The following is a 22,168-nucleotide window of genomic DNA, read 5'->3' on the forward strand; positions in this document are numbered from 1 at the left end:
CATATCGTTCCTTCAGGACGAGGTGGGCGTGGCTACCTTTCAGAACAACACCCACTCCGAAATGAGTCGACCAATAGAGATTTAAGGTGAACGCCTTCTTGTAAGAACCGCCCTCATCACCTCAAAAAAAACTGCATTGCATTGCATTAAAAAAAAAAAAGTCCGCAAATTGTGTCAAAAGTAATTGTTTATTTATAAGTTAATTCCATAGATTCGTGACCGACACATTATTATTTCCCAGTAGGTTTAAATTACATTGATAAAAAAGTATGTTTATATATGTAGAAAGAGAGAATTATTCTAATCAGGCGTTTTCACTGGGCAGCCCGGGGCTTTGGCGCATTTGGGTCCTAAGAGTCCGCGTGCAGCGCTACGTTTCCATGATGCACACTGTTATTTTGGTCCGTGTCTTGTTATGGAATCCAAATCGGAGTTTTTGAGTGTTGTTTTTGTCCCCTTTTTTTGTTTTGGCTTAGTTTTTAGGGTTATTTAAAATACCATGATGCCGGGGGAGAGCCAATCCGGAACCGGAGGAATCGCATCAGAAGCTACTTCTGGCACTTGTCAAAACTGCACTGTTTTAAATCAGGTGCGTTCACGTGAAAAGACATTCATTCATTTATTATTATTATTATTATTATTATTATTATTATTATGTCTCTCTTTTGTTGTGTGTGTGTGCGGTAAAAGCTCGCTGTACAGCTCGGTGTAGCATTCCATCTCACATCCCAGCCCATGTTGACAATACTTTTAATACGATGTGACGTCATAGGCGAATTTGCATATATAGTTAAATATTCATGAGTATTTGCATGTCAAAACATCTTATATGACCATTAGCAAATTTCTATAGGAATTGTCTTTTTCTTTCTTTTAAATAACTTATTAAAGTAGCGTTAGGTAAGATTAGTCTTTATAATTATTATTTGTTATGTTTGACGCTTTGCCAAACCAGTTTTCAGGTACAAACCTCAAGTGCAACTGTCCTGTGGTGACTGATTGTTTTCATTTACACACCTGGATGTTTTTCAGAGCCTGGATGAGTACGTGGCTGCTTTACTGACGCTCAAACAGAAGATCATAGACACGGAGTGAGTAGAAGGCTCATGATTGGTGCCAATAATTACTGAGTTGACTCTGTGTTTTCCTTCTAATTGTTCTACATTTTATGAGAACCTCATCAGCATCACAATCGGTGTGGCCAAAAATTTGTGGACACCAGACCTTCACACCCATCTGTGCATGTGCGTGAACATCCCATTATCCATTTGCAGCACTGTGAAAAAAGTATTGCCTGGTTCCTCGAATTAAATAGTTTAAACGAAATACAACATAAATCAACAGCAGCCCGAGTAAACACGCAATACCGTTTTTATTTTTTTTTTATTGAAGTGGGGAAAAAAATCCAACACCTATCACCCATCTGAAAAACTAATTGCAACCTTAAGCTTAAAATCTGGTTGTGCTCAGCCTTTAACAGCGATAAACGCAACCGATAGCTTCCAATAACTGGAGATCAGTCTTTCACAGCGCTGTGGTCGAATCTTCGCCCGCTCAGCCTCAGTGGAGGGTTTTGGAGCATGAACTGATCGATAATTGGATTCATTGACAACAATGTTCATAATCAGTTATTATTGATTAGTTGTTGCAGCTGTAATTCAGACGTGGACTTACTTCTATGCTTCGGATCACTGTCTCGCTGCATAATCCAGTTGCGCTTGAGTTTCTACTCACAGACTGAAGACCGGACATTCTCCTCTAGGATTTTCTGGTAGAGAGCAGAATTCATGTTTCTCTCAATTATTGCAAGTTGCCCAAGACCTGAAGCAGCAAAGCATCCCCACACCATCACACCTCCTCCACCATGCTTAATCATAGGTATGATGTTCTTTTTGTGGAATTCTGTGTTTGGTTTACACCAGATGTAACGGGACTCCTGTCTTCCAAACAATTCCGCTTTCAACTCCTCAGTCCACAGAACATTCTCCCAAAAGGTTTGAGGATCATCAAGGTGTGTTTTGGCAAAATTCAGACAAGCCTTAACGTTCTTCTGGGTTAGCAGTGGTTTTCACCTCACCACTCTTCCATGGAGCCATTTTTGTCCAGTGTCTTTCTGATAGTGGAGTCATGAACAGTGACCTTTACTGATGCAAGAGAGGCCTGTAGGTCCTTTGATGTTGTCCTTGGCTCTTTTGTGACTTCCTGGATAAGTAGTTCCTGTGCCCTTGGAGGAATTTTGGAAGGTCAGACACTTCTGGGAAGGTTCACTGCTGTGCCGAGTTTTTCCATGTGGAGATAACGGCTCTCACTGGGGTTCTTTGGAGTCCCGGAGACTTTGAAATAGCTTTGTAAACCTTCCCAGACTGATGTATTTCAATCACCTTCTTCCTCATCATTTCTGGAATTTCTTTCCATTTTGCCATGGTGTGTTGCTGAGTAAGAGCTTTTAACCAGCTTCATGCTGTTGAAAAAGTTCTATGTAAGTGTTGATTGAACAGGGTTTGCAGTAATCAGGCTTGGTTGTGTCTAGTCCAGCTGAACCCCATTATGAATGCGGTTTCATATATTTGGGGTATTAGTAACTATGGAGACAAATACATTTTCACACAGGCTCAGTTGTTATTGGATAATTTTTTTGCTTCAATAAATAACATTGTCATTTAAAAACTCTTTTTTGTGTTTACTCAGGTTGCCTTTGTTTTATCTTAGTTTACTGAATTTCTCAAACAATTTAGTATGAGATGTACGCAAAAACAGAAGAAATCAGGATGGGGTAAATAGTTTTTCACAGCACTGTAGTCCTCCTTTGCTATTATAATATCATCCGCTATTCTGGGAAGGCATTCCACTAGATTTTGGAGGATGACCGTGTGGATTTGCATATTCAGCCACAACAGCATTGGTGAGCTCAGGCACTGACGTCACTGATGTCAGGGTTCTGTGCAGATCACTCGAGTTCTTCCACGGCAAACTTGGCAAGCCATGTCTTCATGACCTCACTTTGTGCACGAGGGCATTGTCATGCTGGAACACATTTGGGCTAGGACACATAGTTCCAGTGAAGAGAAATTATAATGCTACAGCATACAAAAATATTGAGGCAACAGTTTTGGGAAGAACCACATATGCATGTGATGGTCGAGTGTCCACAAACTTTTGGCCTTGCGCTAGGACTTGTGCTTGTGTCCAAATGTGTCGGTGATTAAGAATTTGAAGCACTTTATTCACCCATTAGGCTTGCCATTTTGATTACAGATGCATAATCGTTTGTATACATCTGTTGTCTTTTATTCTTTCAGCCTTCTGTTGAGCGAGTATAAAGAGAAGTGTGATGATATCCTTTTTGCACCTAAGCACCATGTCACTAATTATGGATGTAGTTCTCATCTGCCTAAACATGCTGCAGAGAGGGGCAAAACACACCAGGGTTCACTTCAAACAGACTAAATACTGCATATGTATATATAATAACGCCCCAATATTAATTAACTAATTAGTTTCCATTATGTGCTGTTGTAATGAATTGGGCTTGTAAAATCAGTGTACAAGTTAAAAAAGGGCTATATTCTCTTGATACTGGACAACACTCACTTTCCTTGACAAGTGATTACAGCTTCAGAAATCTCAAAGGTAAGACTGTTCTCTATGAATTCTAAAGCATTATGGCCATACCTTCTTCATTAGGACTGACAGGCACAGGTCATAATATCTGGGAATGACCAACACAGTAGCCACACTTCCTTCTCTCTGACTGACAGGCACACAGGCCACAGTTCCTTTACTAGGATTGACGGGCCCAGAGGCTAAATCATAATCTCTGGTACTGACGGACACAATAGCCACAACTCTTTGACTGTGACTGACAAACACAGGCGTCTTTCACTGATTCCTCCTCCACTGGGCGGGCCCAGACGCCACATCTCCTTCAATGGGACTGACGTGCCCATAGACCACGCCTCCTTCAATGGGACTGACAGGCCCAGAGACCACGTTTCCTTCAATGGGTCTGACGGGCCCAGAGATCACGTTTCCTTCAATGGGACTGACGGGCCCAGAGACCACGCCTCCTTCAATGGGACTGACGGGCCCAGAGAGCACGCCTCCTTCAATGGGACTGACTGGCCCAGAGACCACGTCTCCTTCAATGGGCCTGACGGGCCCAGAGAACATGCCGCCGTCAGTCAGTACGTTTACATGGACGACAATAATCCACTATTAACCCGATTAAGACGATACTCTGATTAAGAAACTAGCATGTAAACAGCAATTTTTAATTACCTTAATCTGATTAAGGTCGTACTCGAAGTAAACACAAATGGAATTAAGACCTGTGGAGTACTCCTGTTTTAGTCGCAATATCGACATATATTACAGACATGTACACACCTTAATCACACTATTAACGTCGTGTGGGAGTTTTCACTGCATTTTGTGACAGGACACGTACACACGCGGCAGCGCTCAACCGTTTTACAGCAAACAAAAGAGTACGGTTGCGTCCGAAACCGTGTACTTCCTTACTATAGGCCTGTAGTAGGAGAAATACATGTATCTCGGCTACTGTATAGAAGGTAAGCACGCGGTTTGGGACGCAGCCCATGGCTTCAGGCTATTCTATTTATTTTTTATAAGTCTATTTGCACGTACAGCATGTCAAATAATTAACTGCACTTGAAGCGCTCGTAAAAAAATGAATAAAAACACCCAACACTGTATGTTGATACGTGAAATTCTGGAGGGACGGCGTGGCGCGGTGACGTAATGACGTGTGCCGTTAATCGAACTATATTCTATAACATGTAAAACGGGAACATGACAGGAGTATTCTAAAAGCAACTCATGTAAACACCTTAATCACAATATTGTCTTACTCCGAGTAAGGTCAATAATTAGATTACTGCTGTCCATGTAAACGTAGTCAATGAGGCGTCAACTTGTAGTTGTACAGTCCCATCAAAAGTATTGGAACAGCCAGACCAATTCTTTTGTTCTGGATGTAAATACCAGGAAATGAAAGCTGAATTTCTGATCGATTGTCTAATTCAAATTTTGACCTCTAAATCAAATGTCTTCAGTGTACAGCACAAACTAAAGTATTGGCCTTGCTGTTCCAGTCCTTTCAGAGCATACTGTATAATACATAGCTGGACACGTATGGTTGTGATCATCTGGTTGATATCTTTTTTCCATTCAGAGAGCGCACTAAGCTGCACAAAGAGCTGGACGAGGTGCTGCTGAAACTCGGTCCGTTAGAAAAGCAGACGGTGGAGTACGAGGCAGTCAAGGCTGAGCTGAAGGAAACCACGGTGAATTTACTACCAATCCGTTCGCGATGGACTGACAGAACGATTAAATATCACACGGATAAACCACTGATTTAAGTCTTGTTTTAAACACAGGATTTTAATCCCTTGCTGAAACCACTTTTGCCTGGCTTCAGTGGCATTCTTGGGCTTTAAAACGGCTTTATCTTGATCATAGGGCTAAAACTACAGTACTGATGTTTGCCTAATTTTCGTCCATGTAAAATTATCTTAGGTGATCTCAATTAATGGAATTTTTAATCTCCTAATATGTTGTGAAAACAAACTCTGTATATTGGTTGGGCTCTACCCTCCAACTCACGCTTTCATAGTTTATGTTAAGATTTATATTAATTCATATTAGTGCATTTCTGTGTAATTGTATTCGAATTGTTTTATATTTGCTGCATTAAGGCTGCCTTGAAGGTGTATCGGGCGAAATCCGAGGAAGTGGATGGTTTGAGAGAAGAGAACGCTAAGGCACTCGCTATGTAAGATCTGAGATCACTGCAAAATCCACCACACAGTCAGCTGTGACTGAAAATAACATTTTACGTAACAGTTAGTAAGGTTATAATTGGTTTCTCCGGGCTTTCATAATAGCTTTCTTGTTATGCTCACAGTATTTACAACATAACATGGCAAACAAATAAATATTTTTAAAAGGCTGCTATTTAATTAGCTTAGCTAGCTACGATGTTAAGCTGCTAGCAAACTAGTTAATGTCAAGTGAATGATTGATTGTTTATGAAAAACCTGTATCTAAGTTTGCTATCGGGTTAATTATGTTTTATTACGTTCTCAGGAATGCAAAGCTTGAAGAAACTCTCAAGAAGGCTGAAGGTAAGAATCCATTTGTAGGCACAGTTAAACCAAGGTTTAAAGAAACGATGAATTCACGCAACTGGAGTTCCAACCAAACTGCAGGATCTGTGTTGTGTGCTTATGATGTTCACATTAGTGCACTTAGTTGCAGTAATTATATCTTTTTTGTAATTGGGGACAACATTATGGCACAATTCCAGAACTTATCTTATTTAGGGTCTGAAAGGCAATAAATGGGGGTAGTTTAAACGAAATAATAACAATTTACACCGATCATCCTGTTCAAAAGTTTACACCCCCCTGGCTTTTAATGTAACGTCTTGCCTTCTTGAGCATCAGTGAATGTCTGCACCTTTTGTAATAGTCGTGTACGAGTCCCTCAGTCGTCCTCAGTGTGAAAAGACGGATCTCGACATCATGTAGCCGCTGTTGGAAAGGGCTCAAATATGCAGAATATGCTGGCAAAGCAAAGACTGTGCAGGAACTGAAGAAAATTGTTATTTAGGAACTGGAGTTAAGGGGAACTGTGGAGGTGAAAACCCTCGTATGACATTAGCCGACACAGGAGCGTCTGCACAAGCATGATCTGCATGGAAGAGTCATCAGGAGTAAATCCTACCTGCAACTTGAGCAGAAACATGAACGTCTGATGCATGGATTTTATTATCTATATAAGCTAGAGGCATTTTGGAAACGATTGATAAAAGTGAAACTCTTTGGCCACACTCCTCAAACCAAGAGCAGCATTTGGTGAAAAGAACACGCTGCCCAAAAACATACCTCAAAATTGGGTATTTTGTTGATTAATTCGCATTAATACTCCACGAGTGTTTTATGAATGGCTGATAAGAGCGTTGGTTATTTTCTGAAGATTGCGTATGATCAAAAATATTATGAAGGTTCTTGGTTCTTGAACCGTGGCCTAGGAACTAAAATAAGCTTCGCTTCCTGTGATGGAAACGTAAACAGAATAGAGTGAGCTACATTTATTGAGATGCCTGCTGCCCGGCACGTACTCCAAAACATTTTGGATCAAAGTGTCCAGAGAAGTAATAACGAAAAAAAAAAACAGTAGCCAGAGAATGAAAACAGTTGTGCACTTGACCTATAAATTCACAGAACTTCTCGTTTCCTCTTCATGCAGATGCAGCAAACACACAGAGTCGAGAAAATACTACGCTGAGATCTGAGAAGAAAATGCTAGAAAGCGACCTGCAGAAGACTCGGGTCAGGATCCTGATTGTGCGGTTTCGCAGCGATTTCTGCATCGTAAATGGTTATAGAATGTTAATATGATTTCGCTTCATTCCGTTCATGCAGGAGAGTCTCCGGCTTAGTCGAGAGGCTTTTGAAGAGTTGGAGGATCTGAAGGTGGAGAACGCTAAGGCACTCATTGTGTATGTATTATGAGAATTAGAAAATCATCAGGTCATATTGATCTTATTAAGACCCATCACAACAACCTATTTCAGACTTTTTTTTTTCTTTCTTCCTTCCCCGCATTATTTTTATGATGAATACGACCTAGCGATCTAGTATTTACTAGCTAGTATCTTGATGTTGATTTTAGGTGAGTAATGTAGGTTTGGTAAAACAGTATAAATTAGGCATGTTAGCTTACTCTCCAGCTAAGGCTGCTGTTCTATTAAAATTTATCTTTTTTCCCCCACACCAGAAAAAGCAATCTTGAAAATCAACTTCTGGCACTTGAAGGTCTGTTATTTATTTATTTATTTATTTATTTATTGATTGATTGATTGATTGATTGTCTATCCCTGACATGACAAATTCAAGTGTGGAAGATCACCATGATTCGAGAACCTTTTTAATGCATTTTGTTCTTATTAATAGATAATGTTGCTGTTGTTGTTGTTGTTGTTGTCGTCGTTGTTATTACAGACACGAACCTCAAGCAAAATCATACAATCCGAGACCTGAAGAGCAAAAACAGTAACCTTGAAAAAAGCATCAGATTAATAGAGGTGCCCATTTTCAAAAATATATTCTAAAAAATAATTCAACACTGAAGTAATTTAAAGATTTACTTTTAGTGGGAACAGTAACGTAAATGCATTTGTTATATTTGATCGATATTTTTTATTTATTTATTTATTTATTTATTTTTTATAAACCCTTACAGGAAAAACTTGCAACGCTCGAAAAAGAGTTCAACAAAGGTAGCGTTGAAATTTCTAGCTTGTATTTTGGCACGTTAATCGTTTACTGTGACCTATCTAATAAAATTGGTTATTGTCATTACAGAGAAAAGGTGTTCATCTACACAAACTGAGAATGAGCCAAAAGTTGACAAAGGTATTTCCAAACCAAAAAAAAAAAAGTGATTGAATACAATATTTTCAGTATTATATCAGGGTTTTTTCCCTAGGCTTTCAGGGGGCTTAGTCTGGGTTCCTAGTTATGGTAGTTGCTGGGTTTGATCCTTACCATATTTGTAAAAGAACTGGTAACACTTATTGTACACTTATTGTATTTATAGTCCAAATTTCACCAAATAACATGTTTTGAGATTGAATGAAAATAAATTCCTTGGTACGTTCATTCGGCAAAAACACTCGGGTGCAGCATCTAAGCCTTTCTATGGTAAGGAAAACCCTGTATATGGAGTTTTGTCTCTGTTACAACTTGTATATTATAGTGTATATAGTGTAATTTTTTTAATTTAAGAAATTTCTGCAGCTTCATAGGTGTATCTGTCCTATAGTCTTTGTACTATAAATGCACATGGTACATTTGGCACAGACAACAAAGCACAATCCAGATTTTTAGTAGAATCTGGGATCATCATGTTTTCCTAAAATCTAGAAAATACTACAGCCATATTTTCTCAAAACTGCAAATTGTAACGTTATTTAATCCATACTTTCAATGTTATGTTGTCGTTTTCAGATAAAATCTGGACCCTCCTACAGGAAGTCTGGCACTGCGTGGACCCTCTGTCCAAAACACCGGGAAATTTAGCTTTAAACGGTAACAACCTTTTAAGCAGCATTCGCTAACTAAAATATTATGCTGTTATCGAATCATTGCTCAGAATCTAACATTTTTAAAACAATCCCCAGACAATCAGCACTTAACATTCAGACCTTCAAGATGTCCTCCTCGTCCGGTGCCGCTCAGTCCCTTTAGAAAGCCGATGCTGACTCGGTCAACTGTCTCAACTCCGAACGGAGCTAAGGCGTCTCCAGAAAAGAGTCAATCTGAATCTTTATTAGTAGGAGCAAGCAGTCCATGGAAAGACCAGACGAAAAGGAAAGCGGGCAGGAAGAAGAAAAGAAGCCCGGATTCCGAAGATCTAGATGAAGACTGTGCGAAGACAACCAGTGATTTATCACTCAGTAAAGATGGTCCTGTTGATCACTTATCAGAGGAGGAAGCTTCAGTAAAAACCCTTGATATATGGGAAATTCTCAGCTGGTCTTCTGCTTTACCTGCACCTTTATCTCCACTGCCTCCTGATGAGTTGGTAATCATTTTATGAATACTATTACCAATCTTTATTTCAATGTGTGTCATTTTTAGCATGTAGTAAGTCTGAATTCTTTTTGCAGTAAGTAGTATTTACTGCTCATTCCAAGTATGTACAGTAGGGTCCAAAAGCCTGCTTTTAAATTTCATCGCTTATCAAAAACTTTTATAAAATCTGACCTTACTTTTGGACCCTCTTGTATAATTGCACCTTAGTAGGTTCATTTCCGAACTTGTGTTATATGCTGTTTGTTTCAGGCTGAGATGGACGTGGATTCGAGTCTGAAAGAGTGTCCGATTTCCAAAGTTGACGACGGCCAAAAATCACAGTCCGAAGAGCCAAAACCATTAGAGGATAGTGTAGCAGTTTCATCTGCTTGTTTATCTCCGGGAAACCAATCGAAAGTGCTGGCATCAGTCGCTCCTGATAGCGATGAACAGATCCTGCAGAATATTTCAGCAGAGAGCCAGGAAATGCAAGTAGAAAAGATGAAAGAAAATCCCGAAGATTCACCTTGTACAGCAGTAAGAAGTTTACAGAGTGAATCCGATGGGGAGCGTGTTGGCGTAAACCGAGCCACGTTAATCACGGCGGAATCACAGCTGAGCGCCGAGGAAGAATGTACGAGTCAGATCAACGTTAAAGCACAGTGTAATGCTGGCCACGAAGAACCTAATGCAGATTATAACGATGCCTTCGGTCAAGGTTCGGAGCCTGTGCAGCAGGTTATAATACCCGAGGCGTGCCCAGATGAAGAAGATAAGTCCGTCCAGCGTCGGTCTGAAGTTAAAGCAAATGGGGCTGCATATTCTTTACAGGTTTGTGTAACTCCACAAACATGTTCTATGACCGAGCCTGAACGAACCGTAGAGGAAATCCCGAGTGTCTCGACACCCGTGGTCACAACCACAGATTTAAAGATGGCTGAAGATCAAAATGGCTATGATGGACAAGACAGTGAATCCTCCTGTACCAGGATGAATGGTGCGTCTTCTGGAGATTCCTCAGATGAAGAGTTCTTGGGTCTGAAGAGAAAAGTCAGAGGGATTTGCTTGAGACCAGGGGATATGGGCAGCATTACTTCAAACGAACGGCTATCAAATGAAAAGCAAGAATCTGGAGATCAGGTTCAGGGAACAAACTGTGGAACCAAAGAAGAGCATCTTCAACCGGAGAACGTGAAAGATGACGAATGTTTAAAAGACGGCAGCGTTACGATGAAGATGTGCAAACCTGGAATTCTTGAAGACGTCGCAGGGGTAGAGGTTACACAAGAGACAGGACTAGCAAAGAAGGGTAAACATGAACCAGAGAGCTATCCCAACAACTCTTTACCAATTTCTGATGCACACGATCAAGAGGAGGAATGTGTACTATCTGGATCATTTAGCCCCAACGTTGAAAACATGGATGGTGCCAAACCAAAAGTCCCAAGTGTGAAATCTCAAGATATTTGTAGTGCATCTTCAGTAAATACACCTACACTGTCTAGTTTAGATAAAAGTGTGGATCTACCTTTCGCAGACGAGGCCTCCAGAAACGCACTTACCTCAGCTCAGTCTCCAGAATCAATTGGAAAGGTTCTTACAGAGATGGGTCCTCCACTACCTCCGGTTGTTTTACCATTGACTGCAACTCCTCCAAAATTTAGGAAACACCTTACTCCAAATAGGCCCAGCATCCAGTTGCCTACCTGGTCATCAACAGAAGGGCAATTTTCTCTCAACCAGCAGCCCAATGTACCTTCTCCAGATCCTGGCCTTCAAGATGAAGTAAAGACATCTATGACTTTTCCTTCACCAACACGTGGCGTTCCTTCTTCCCCTTTGCAGTTTGGATCAGCAACTCCCAAGCATGCACTCCCCGTCCCAGGAAGGCTGCCCTCATCAGCGTTAAACTCCTCATCACCCTCTGCCTCACAAGAGAACTCCATGCAGATGCTGGATACCATGTATCCAGAGCTTTCTGCCCAAGCAAGGACTCTAAACATCCTACGGGGTAACGTTAACCTCGGAAGGGCCGCGAATGAGAGTGGGGCCTCTCCACCTTCCGTCAATCCCATCTCGGGGAATAAAACGATCAACTCCTCATCCACAGCTTTCACCAAGACGGACCAAAAGGCAAAAAGAACTGCAAATATGTTACTACCCAAAAGCGCCAAAAAGCTTCGACTCGATACCTGTTCACCCGATGCTTCAAGTCTTACCCCTCCAGTGCAACACGTTAGTGATCAGCCAAGTAATGGCGTAGCATCGCCAACACACTATCCAACGAATAGTCCGCCAAGCAACAACCAAACGGCGAGCAAAGAAGGCAAAACCGTGGACGATTTCAATGATGCGCAGTCCCTCATCTTCAGTGCATTCGAAAAACTTCAAAATTCCTGTTTCGATGTGTTGCCTGTAATCAGGAGTCATGTGTTTCTTGGACGGATATCTGAAGTTCCTGTCCTAAGAGATGAAGAAAAATGTGTCATTTCGGATTTTTGTTCAAAGCAGGTAAATGTTTTTTTTTTTTTTAATGTATTCATTTATTTATTTAGTGTGCATGTGATTCAAATTCATTACTCGAGTTCTATTGAAGCTCAGTAGTTGTTTTAATGGGGACCTAGGTGTTTTAGACCTAGATCTTGGTGACTGTTTAGTGAAGGACCCCACACTGGCCAACTTCACCGCTTACGCCGAGTTTTGTGGAGATCGCCGACAAACGGCCGAAATCATAGACAAATCAGAACTCGCTCCGGTGAGAGGCAAACGTGACGTACGAATTATCAAAGACGCGATCTGAGAGAGAGAGGCGAGATATCTAATGTGTTAAATATCTGGACCTGTCTGCGATTCCAAGTCACGTAATGCGAAATCTGTTTTGACTGAACGTAATTGCAGCGTTGATCTACAGCCAACGGGGGCGCAAGAAACTGGGCACGGCCTGGAACGTTTCAGTGGGAGGAGTCATGACGTACCTCCAGTTCTCTCTGTAGAACAGACAATCCTTGCTGTCACACGTCTCCACACCCATTCCCTCCTCCATAGTCTTTTTGTCTTTTTTTTTTTGACTTTTCGCTGCATCCAAAGTGTGCGAACTTCGTGCTGTCCGCCGTTTTCTAAACCACGTCCGGACAAGCACGAGAACGCAATCTTTTGTAATATTCATATCGCATGTGCTCCGTTGTGAAACGTAATTTGGAGTCGTCAGTAGTGAAATGTTTTGTAATGCGTTCATCCCTGTCGCCAATTTGCTTGTGTAATTTGAAAACCCTACGAGACCCTTCCACGACAAGGCGGACAGTCGTGGAATATGGGCGGTACCACAAACCGATGTCTTTGGGAGTCATGTAATAGAGTAGAAGCCGTTGGGGTCAGAGCGTGGGGTCAGCCATGGTACAGCACCCCTGGAGCAGAGAGGGTTAAGGGCCTTGCTCAAGAGCCCAACAGTGGCAGCTTGGCAGTGCTGCGGCTTGAACCCCCGAACTTCCGATCCCAGAGCCTGCCCCTCATTTTTTACCAGTTTCCCCATGTGCAAAAAATTAATAATAATTAATAAATTAAAGGAAGTGAAAAAATTAAAAATAATTTTTAACAGAAATTCATTCAGTCCAGTGTTTCGGTTTATGTAACACCTAGTAGTCCCCCTAAGCTTAGTGTACAATCCAGTACTAAATTCTTCATGCCAGAGTCCTCATTTTCTACGTTCTCTGATCAGTCCTCAGCGGAGAAGTTTATGTTGGCCGTTTTGTCCAAGATCAAGGCAGAAAGAGCCGTTTTGAAACACGAACTCCTGCAGTCTCACTGTAGGGTTTATGTAGGTTTGTGTCGATGGAGCGGAGACTATCAGAAAGCACACGCCCTTGCCTACAGTCTTCTAAAAGAAGGTGAGTTTGTATCGACGTTTTATTTTATTTTCAAATGTACTTGCTAGTAAAACAGTGATAACAGTAGCACGTGTGTTTCTGTAGTTATGTGCTATGGTTTTCACACTTGCAGACTTCCCTGAAGCCCCAAAGCTGATTTTATTCATGGTGACAACATGGCCAACTGTTCTATCCCACGACAGCCCTTTGTGTCGTGCCATTAACATAGTGAGCAGACTGAAAGCAGAGGGAGAGATCTTAGACTACCTCAGCAAGTATCTACACTGGGACGAGGTAAACAGCTGCCTCGCTGACTCTCGAGGTTCTTCTCCATTTCTTGGTTTCTTACTAGGGCTGCATGATCGATTAATCGGACGGGGGACCAAACTTTCAGTAGCAAACAGTGTTACAAATATAAACGTCCGACTGAAACTTTACATTAACACAATTGTTTGTCGAATTTTATATTTAAACTCAGGAAAAAAAAGTATGCCATTTATTATATTGTAATTATTATCTTATACTTTTTTTCAGATATGACCTTTCATGTAGCGTGTTATAGAGCTGTTTGTGAATGTACAAAGTCTGCAATGTTTCCAAAATAAAAGCGCACGACAGACCGAGTTATTGACTCCCAAAAGAAGGAGTCGATTCTGAACAGCTGAAACGAGTCGTTAGTGATTCCAGAGTTTACTTCCTGTACTAACCGACGTAGGTTTGTAACAAAAAACCCCGCCTCTGGTCTTCATCGGCTGCTCGCTGACAGACGGAGCTGAAACTCGTTACTCGGTAGTGGACGTTTCCTTTTTGACACACGCTGACAGCAATAGACCAGTCACGACAGACTCGGACGTCTGACCAATCAGAGCAGAGTATCCTCTCTGAAAGGAGGAGTTTAGAAAGAATCATTTAACGAGTCGTTTGTGACACTGGAGGGAAAAATGTAATGCTGCAATTTAAATTACGAGCAGGTTAAAGTGCTCTCAAATTTATTGTATGAGAGCTTTAAAAGGCACGTTTTAAACCGTCGTAGGTGCGCTTTAAAATCCAAATAAACGATGTTTTTCATGCATTATTTTTTGTGGATGCACAAAAAAAAAAAAACACAGTTAAACTACAGTCCTAAATTAATTCAAACTCAACCTTTTAAGCAACTCGCACCAGTTTCCTCAACCCCTTGCAGACCGTGTAGCATTTTGGACTGTATTCTTAATCCACTTTACCTTTTCCATATATCGTACTTTCACATCGCAATTTAAGCCACCGGCAGGCCCGGGTCCGTCAATTCATCGCCATTCATGAACGAAACTGACTGTGAGAGTTTGAACTTATTGGTGGAGTGCTCAGTAGAGCAAGAGTCGTTTTTCTTACCCATTACTCGTCCGTTCATTCTGCCGAGCCATTATATTCTATAAAAATAAATATTTTTCATTAAAATGATTATTTTGTGTTTTTTTTTTTTTTAAATTGAAGTTTATTAAACTGCGTAGCAAATTAAAGTTGTATTTTCTGCCAGAGGCCCCCAGGTGACATCCAGGAAGCGATCAGCACCGTACTAAAGGCTCTTCTGAAGGACGGCACGTTGACGTTCCAGAAGCACGATCGTTATGGTGATGACCTCTGCAACGCTGCTTGGGAATACATTTTCAGCTTGGAGCTCCTGTGTGCACATCAGGGCTGGAAGTGGACCCATGATAATATTATAGGGTACCGTATGCAAGAAATATTCAGTTTTATAATGTTCTGTTGATTTGAATGTGTATATTTATCTCTGTTTGTATTTCAGGGTAGTTGCAAATTTAGATACAGAGCTCAGCAGTTCATGGTGTAGGGCAGGCCTGCACCACTGGCTGTATATGGCAAAAAAAATTTGGAATCAACACCTTCTTTTTTTTCACCCTTCAGTGTGTGAACACCTGGATAACTTCTCGCATGCCGATACCTTTTGACAATAATTCACGTGGTGATCATACTATTAAAAGTAACGGCAGACATTGCCTTCTCTTCTTCTTGCCTCATATACACGCCGAGTGTTCAAAGTTATCTGTGGAACTGTCTACCTGTAGCTATCTGTTTGTGTATCTGTATCTGTAGCTATCTGTTTGTGACTCCGGTCTGATCTGGAGCGGAACCTGTGGCTATCTGTTTGTGACTCCGGTCTGATCTGGAGCGGAACCTGTGGCTATCTGTTTGTGACTCCGGTCTGATCTGGAGCGGAACCTGTGGCTATCTGTTTGTGACTCCGGTCTGATCTGGAGCGGAACCTGTGGCTATCTGTTTGTGACTCCGGTCTGATCTGGAGCGGAACCTGTGGCTATCTGTTTGTGACTCCGGTCTGATCTGGAGCGGAACCTGTGGCTATCTGTTTGTGACTCCGGTCTGATCTGGAGCGGAACCTGTGGCTATCTGTTTGTGACTCCGGTCTGATCTGGAGCGGAACCTGTGGCTATCTGTTTGTGACTCCGGTCTGATCTGGAGCGGAACCTGTGGCTATCTGTTTGTGACTCCGGTCTGATCTGGAGCGGAACCTGTGGCTATCTGTTTGTGACTCCGGTCTGATCTGGAGCGGAACCTGTGGCTATCTGTTTGTGACTCCGGTCTGATCTGGAGCGGAACCTGTGGCTATCTGTTTGTGACTCCGGTCTGATCTGGAGCGGAACCTGTGGCTGTCTGTTTGTGACTCCGGTCTGATCTGGAGCGGAACCTGTGGCTGTCTGTTTGTGACTCCGGTCTGATCTGGAGCGGAACCTGTGGCTGTCTGTTTGTGACTCCGGTCTGATCTGGAGCGGAACCTGTGGCTGTCTGTTTGTGACTCCGGTCTGATCTGGAGCGGAACCTGTGGCTGTCTGTTTGTGACTCCGGTCTGATCTGGAGCGGAACCTGTGGCTGTCTGTTTGTGACTCCGGTCTGATCTGGAGCGGAACCTGTGGCTGTCTGTTTGTGACTCCGGTCTGATCTGGAGCGGAACCTGTGGCTGTCTGTTTGTGACTCCGGTCTGATCTGGAGCGGAACCTGTGGCTGTCTGTTTGTGACTCCGGTCTGATCTGGAGCGGAACCTGTGGCTGTCTGTTTGTGACTCCGGTCTGATCTGGAGCGGAACCTGTGGCTGTCTGTTTGTGACTCCGGTCTGATCTGGAGCGGAACCTGTGGCTGTCTGTTTGTGACTCCGGTCTGATCTGGAGCGGAACCTGTGGCTGTCTGTTTGTGACTCCGGTCTGATCTGGAGCGGAACCTGTGGCTGTCTGTTTGTGACTCCGGTCTGATCTGGAGCGGAACCTGTGGCTGTCTGTTTGTGACTCCGGTCTGATCTGGAGCGGAACCTGTGGCTGTCTGTTTGTGACTCCGGTCTGATCTGGAGCGGAACCTGTGGCTGTCTGTTTGTGACTCCGGTCTGATCTGGAGCGGAACCTGTGGCTGTCTGTTTGTGACTCCGGTCTGATCTGGAGCGGAACCTGTGGCTGTCTGTTTGTGACTCCGGTCTGATCTGGAGCGGAACCTGTGGCTGTCTGTTTGTGACTCCGGTCTGATCTGGAGCGGAACCTGTGGCTGTCTGTTTGTGACTCCGGTCTGATCTGGAGCGGAACCTGTGGCTGTCTGTTTGTGACTCCGGTCTGATCTGGAGCGGAACCTGTGGCTGTCTGTTTGTGACTCCGGTCTGATCTGGAGCGGAACCTGTGGCTGTCTGTTTGTGACTCCGGTCTGATCTGGAGCGGAACCTGTGGCTGTCTGTTTGTGACTCCGGTCTGATCTGGAGCGGAACCTGTGGCTGTCTGTTTGTGACTCCGGTCTGATCTGGAGCGGAACCTGTGGCTGTCTGTTTGTGACTCCGGTCTGATCTGGAGCGGAACCTGTGGCTGTCTGTTTGTGACTCCGGTCTGATCTGGAGCGGAACCTGTGGCTGTCTGTTTGTGACTCCGGTCTGATCTGGAGCGGAACCTGTGGCTGTCTGTTTGTGACTCCGGTCTGATCTGGAGCGGAACCTGTGGCTGTCTGTTTGTGACTCCGGTCTGATCTGGAGCGGAACCTGTGGCTGTCTGTTTGTGACTCCGGTCTGATCTGGAGCGGAACCTGTGGCTGTCTGTTTGTGACTCCGGTCTGATCTGGAGCGGAACCTGTGGCTGTCTGTTTGTGACTCCGGTCTGATCTGGAGCGGAACCTGTGGCTGTCTGTTTGTGACTCCGGTCTGATCTGGAGCGGAACCTGTGGCTGTCTGTTTGTGACTCCGGTCTGATCTGGAGCGGAACCTGTGGCTGTCTGTTTGTGACTCCGGTCTGATCTGGAGCGGAACCTGTGGCTGTCTGTTTGTGACTCCGGTCTGATCTGGAGCGGAACCTGTGGCTGTCTGTTTGTGACTCCGGTCTGATCTGGAGCGGAACCTGTGGCTGTCTGTTTGTGACTCCGGTCTGATCTGGAGCGGAACCTGTGGCTGTCTGTTTGTGACTCCGGTCTGATCTGGAGCGGAACCTGTGGCTGTCTGTTTGTGACTCCGGTCTGATCTGGAGCGGAACCTGTGGCTGTCTGTTTGTGACTCCGGTCTGATCTGGAGCGGAACCTGTGGCTATCTGTTTGTGACTCCGGTCTGATCTGGAGCGGAACCTGTCCTCCGCACTTTGTGATAGTGTCTTATTAACTTTATATTATCTTTATTTGTTAACCTTGTTTCTATTCAGCAGTGTCAATTCAACCAGGTACAAGTGTTTATATTAATCTTGTATAGTGGTGTTGCCCTTGTAATTCCAGTCTCATAAAACAGCTGTGAAGTTAGCATACCGCCACTTGCTATATCTCAGTTGTCATTCCCCGGTCATAGCTGACCTGCTGCATGAGGATCTTCTGGAAATTTGGAGCTGGATCCCACTGAGACATTTATGAAGCACTACAGCAGAATCCCTTATTGTGTGGTCTATAGCGAAGCCCTCTGGAAGCTGGGGAAGGACATCAGGTCTTGCATCTCAGAGCGCTAGGTATTGGAATGGGCATTGCATGGGTAGCTCATTTAGTAAGTCTAAACACAAGTCCGAGATCCGCCGAGCACCAAAGCCCAGTGATGATGCTAGCTGTAAACGAGCAGGAATAAAGATGAATGATGCCAACATGAGAGCCTGTCGTCTCCCTCAAAGCTTGAGCATGGATGGCTGAGCATCAGATATGGCTCAGTTGAGAGGTTTTTAATAGAAATCACCCTTGCAGTCTTTGGCGGAACATCCGAAAAAGGCCCGAACCCGAATCCGCTTCATGTACCTCATCTGGAGAAGGCAGGGCTGCTTATATTCATGGCTGTGTTCTCCAAGTGCTATAGAAATCAAATTGAATGGAGTCGAAGTATAAGTGTTTTAGTTGAGCTACACTACACTATGGTGTTCGGGCAAGCAGCGTGAACGCCAGGGAGATGTCGGCCATCTCAGCACCTCTGCCCATGTGACGGCGGTTAGCAACAAAACTGCAGTGGTCTGCTCAAGGCCTCAAAAAGGTCAACGTAAACCTGGTTTCCACTAGTGGTTAGACAGGCTCATTATCACAAATGAATGAATGAAAAGGTGTGCCACCCCCAGCCGGACTACATGGGCCCTTACATGCAGGCTAGAACCCTAGCCTTGTACACTGAAAGCTTTAGACTTATAACATTGTTCCGGACGGAGCTAGGAGCCCTTCTTCTGCTATGTTCTCCAGGAGTCAGATGCGGGGTGGATTCCCGTAAAATAATTCTCCATGTGGTCCAGATGGGATGTTGGGATGAGTAGTATTGTCGACAGCATTTTTTGGCTGGCAATCACCTCAGCCAGGAGAACTGTATGCATTGGAGATGGGCTCGTCATGTATGCGCTGATGACCAAATAGTTGTAGGGTGACCGTGTGATGGAACTCAAAGTGCCTAAGTAAGATTATAGGAGCCTTAAACATAAGAACCTGGTGGTTGCCTTCAGTGTGCTACAAGGATCGATCTGTACGATGTTCCCTACTGTGTGACTACACACCTTACGGTGATCTGTGATCCAAACAATTGGTCAGAGCACCAGCTATTCCTTGGGCACAATGTTGGTCCAAAGAGATTGCTTAGACAAACTATCACAATGGGCATCTAGGAGGATGAGTCAGTTCATCATGACCTACTGGTATAAGGTTGTGCAGGTATTGAAATGCTGCCACTGGCTTTAAGGAGAGGTGAAAAGAGAGTGTCTGCCATTACTGACTTAGTGTCAAAAGGTCTCAGCATATGTGTAAAATATGAGTATGAGTAAATGAGCATGGCTTCAGACTGATGGGCTTTGTGGTTTCTCAGTAATGTGACAACTTGTTTTTTTGTTTTATTAACTTCAAGAGAAAGGAAAACGAGAAGAGATTCTCCTAACACGACGGATTATAGCTGTTATAACGGGAACTGAATTCTTTCATGGACATTCCTCATCACTAGAAGGGAATGAGAAGTACAATGTGTAAATTATCAGTGGTAAATTTCTTTGATGTAAAAGGAATTTTTTTTTTTAAAAATGTAATGCAGTAACATTAGTTTTGTATCAGGTCTCATCATACCAATCCCTCATAAATTATTCCTTACTTACATAAAGGGGCTGTAGTCTGGGGACTGTTTGAATTCACAACCTTCCACTCATAGAACCATAACAGCTCATCTAACGTCAACACTCAGACACTCATCGTAGTCTTTTTTTTTAAAAAAATTCTTTCTGTTTTATTTACCAGAAAAGAGCTTTGGCCGGTCATGAATGCCTGGGTGACGCAACCAAGATCTCAGCAAACACCAGTCCGAGACATTTGTGTAGCAGCAGTTTTGAGGCTGATCGGTACGTTTCTTGAAAATAAGATCTTAAGCCGATATCTCACGTTCCTTTTGGAATATTCAATGTGTTTCACTCTTGGTCTTTTTTTCCATCTCTGTCAGGACGACTTGGCCAACTAGGCCTTAAGGAGAAACTTTGCATGTCTGTCCAAAATGTTGCAAAAGCCATAAACCTGTTTGGGAAACATGGAATATCGGAAGGTAATACATTCTTCTTTATACTGGAGATTCTGCAAATTTTTTTTAATCCTTTCCCCATCATGAACGTTTATGTATTTTGTGTGCAGGTGTGCCGTGGGAGGTGCAGCTTTCGGCGGCCTACACCATTTATGATCTGGCGCCCAGTAACCCCAAAGAAGCACTGGAGGCTTTGGCATCATGGCGAGGAGAAATCACTCAGCCAGTTCCCCCAGCCATCACCAGCTGCATTACGCAGATCGGCTCCATCTGTCGTCAGATATAACCATAAAATCTAAATCTGTACAGCATTACCTGTCTTTTTAGTTGCACAGTTTTTACTTTTGTCTCTATCCATGTGGAAAATCTGCTCGCTGGTGATTTTCATGTCTCAGATCGTTAATGGTGCTCAGTGTGCATTTGTAAATTCTTGTACATTTTGTATATAGATCAATTGTTAAATTTAACATTAAAACTTAGTTTGTCTACATAAGGAAAGAAAGAAAATTGTCTTTGACTATGTTTTTGAATATTGGTTTCTGTCATTTTTGGGTTTTTTTTAGCCAATTATACACCAATCGCAATCTAAAAACCACATGTCCTTATAAATAACTGTTCTGCAGTATAGCTTGCATTAGCATTTGGCTAAATAGCAAAAGGGGTTTGAAGCTACCGGGTATCTCTTAATAATGTAATGTTCTCAGACGGATTAAATTAGCCGTTTGCGTCGATCAGGTAGATGGCTAGACATAGTCTAGCCGGAAACAGCGCTGTTCAATTGGTCGTGAGAAACTACTAAAGTCTCCGCCCGTTTAAAATCTCATTTGGGAAAAACTTATTGTATTCCATGTACAAAAATATTTTCACTTGTACTACGCAGGATCGTTATGGGCCATGAAATGAATTCGAGCAGATAAAGAACCCCAGTCCCCTAGAAATTCTGGAGTAATATACCTTGTGGATGAGCTGTTATAGAAAAAATAATTAACCATGTGGTGGTGTAATGCATGTGTAGATGGAAATCAAAGTGAAATTCTGATCTGTTGTCTTGTGTTCATGGTTTGATCTCGAACCCAAATGTCTTCAGTGTAAATGATCTGCACTTACATAGCGCCTTTTAACCTTAGCGGCTCTACAAAGCGCTAAGGTTAAAATGTCTCATTCACCCATTCCCACACGCACACACCAATGGCAGCAGAGCTACTATGCAAGGCGCTATGCAACTTTGGGTTCTGTCCCAAGGACACTTCGGCATGTGTAGTCATGTGGGCCTGGAGTTGAACCGCCAACCCTATGATTAGTGGACAACCTGCTCTACCACCTGAGCAACAGCTGCACCAATATGTCGTCATCTCTACCTGAAATACACTGAACAGCAGCTATGCTAATCGTTCTCCTTTTGTTTCCTGTTTCTACCTTGGGATGCCCTGGATGTTCCAGCTCCAATTCATAACCGGGCTCTACGAAGATTCCAGAGAGATAACAGTGAACCCGCTCTGTTCTCTGGACCAGCCTGACCTATCCTGATGCCCTACTTCTGGTTGGAGTTCTCAACACTTGGAAACCACTAGCTGATGCTGAGGATGACCCATATGGACAGCCTAAAGACACATTTGGAAAGCTCGGAGATGACATTGGACTGCGGTTGAGACGAATGGTTTTGGTGCGATGTCTTGGGATTGGCACAAACAGACTTTGCATTCGAGTCTCCATCAGTGTGCGGTTTAAAA

The 22,168-nt window shown here is 43.1% G+C and overlaps 1 protein-coding gene across 1 annotated transcript; it reads left to right on the forward strand.

Moving 5' to 3' along the window:
• The first annotated feature begins 343 nt into the window (after positions 1 to 343).
• ice1 (KIAA0947-like (H. sapiens)) lies at positions 344 to 20,959 on the forward strand. Its single transcript, XM_017468005.3, has 22 exons — positions 344 to 589; positions 1,033 to 1,091; positions 3,300 to 3,334; positions 3,612 to 3,630; positions 5,195 to 5,306; positions 5,718 to 5,794; positions 6,109 to 6,146; positions 7,273 to 7,355; positions 7,449 to 7,525; positions 7,804 to 7,841; positions 8,028 to 8,110; positions 8,269 to 8,305; positions 8,391 to 8,441; positions 9,036 to 9,116; positions 9,209 to 9,612; positions 9,873 to 12,113; positions 13,318 to 13,486; positions 13,599 to 13,759; positions 14,982 to 15,172; positions 20,165 to 20,265; positions 20,364 to 20,462; positions 20,549 to 20,959. Exons 1-22 carry the CDS (start codon positions 500 to 502, stop codon positions 20,722 to 20,724), a joined length of 4,422 nt encoding a protein of 1,473 aa, XP_017323494.1. The 5' UTR covers positions 344 to 499; the 3' UTR covers positions 20,725 to 20,959.
• The last annotated feature ends 1,209 nt before the right edge of the window (positions 20,960 to 22,168 follow it).

The sequence above is a fragment of the Ictalurus punctatus genome, chromosome 1 (assembly GCF_001660625.3).
Source record: "Ictalurus punctatus breed USDA103 chromosome 1, Coco_2.0, whole genome shotgun sequence".
Lineage (NCBI taxonomy): Eukaryota > Metazoa > Chordata > Actinopteri > Siluriformes > Ictaluridae > Ictalurus > Ictalurus punctatus.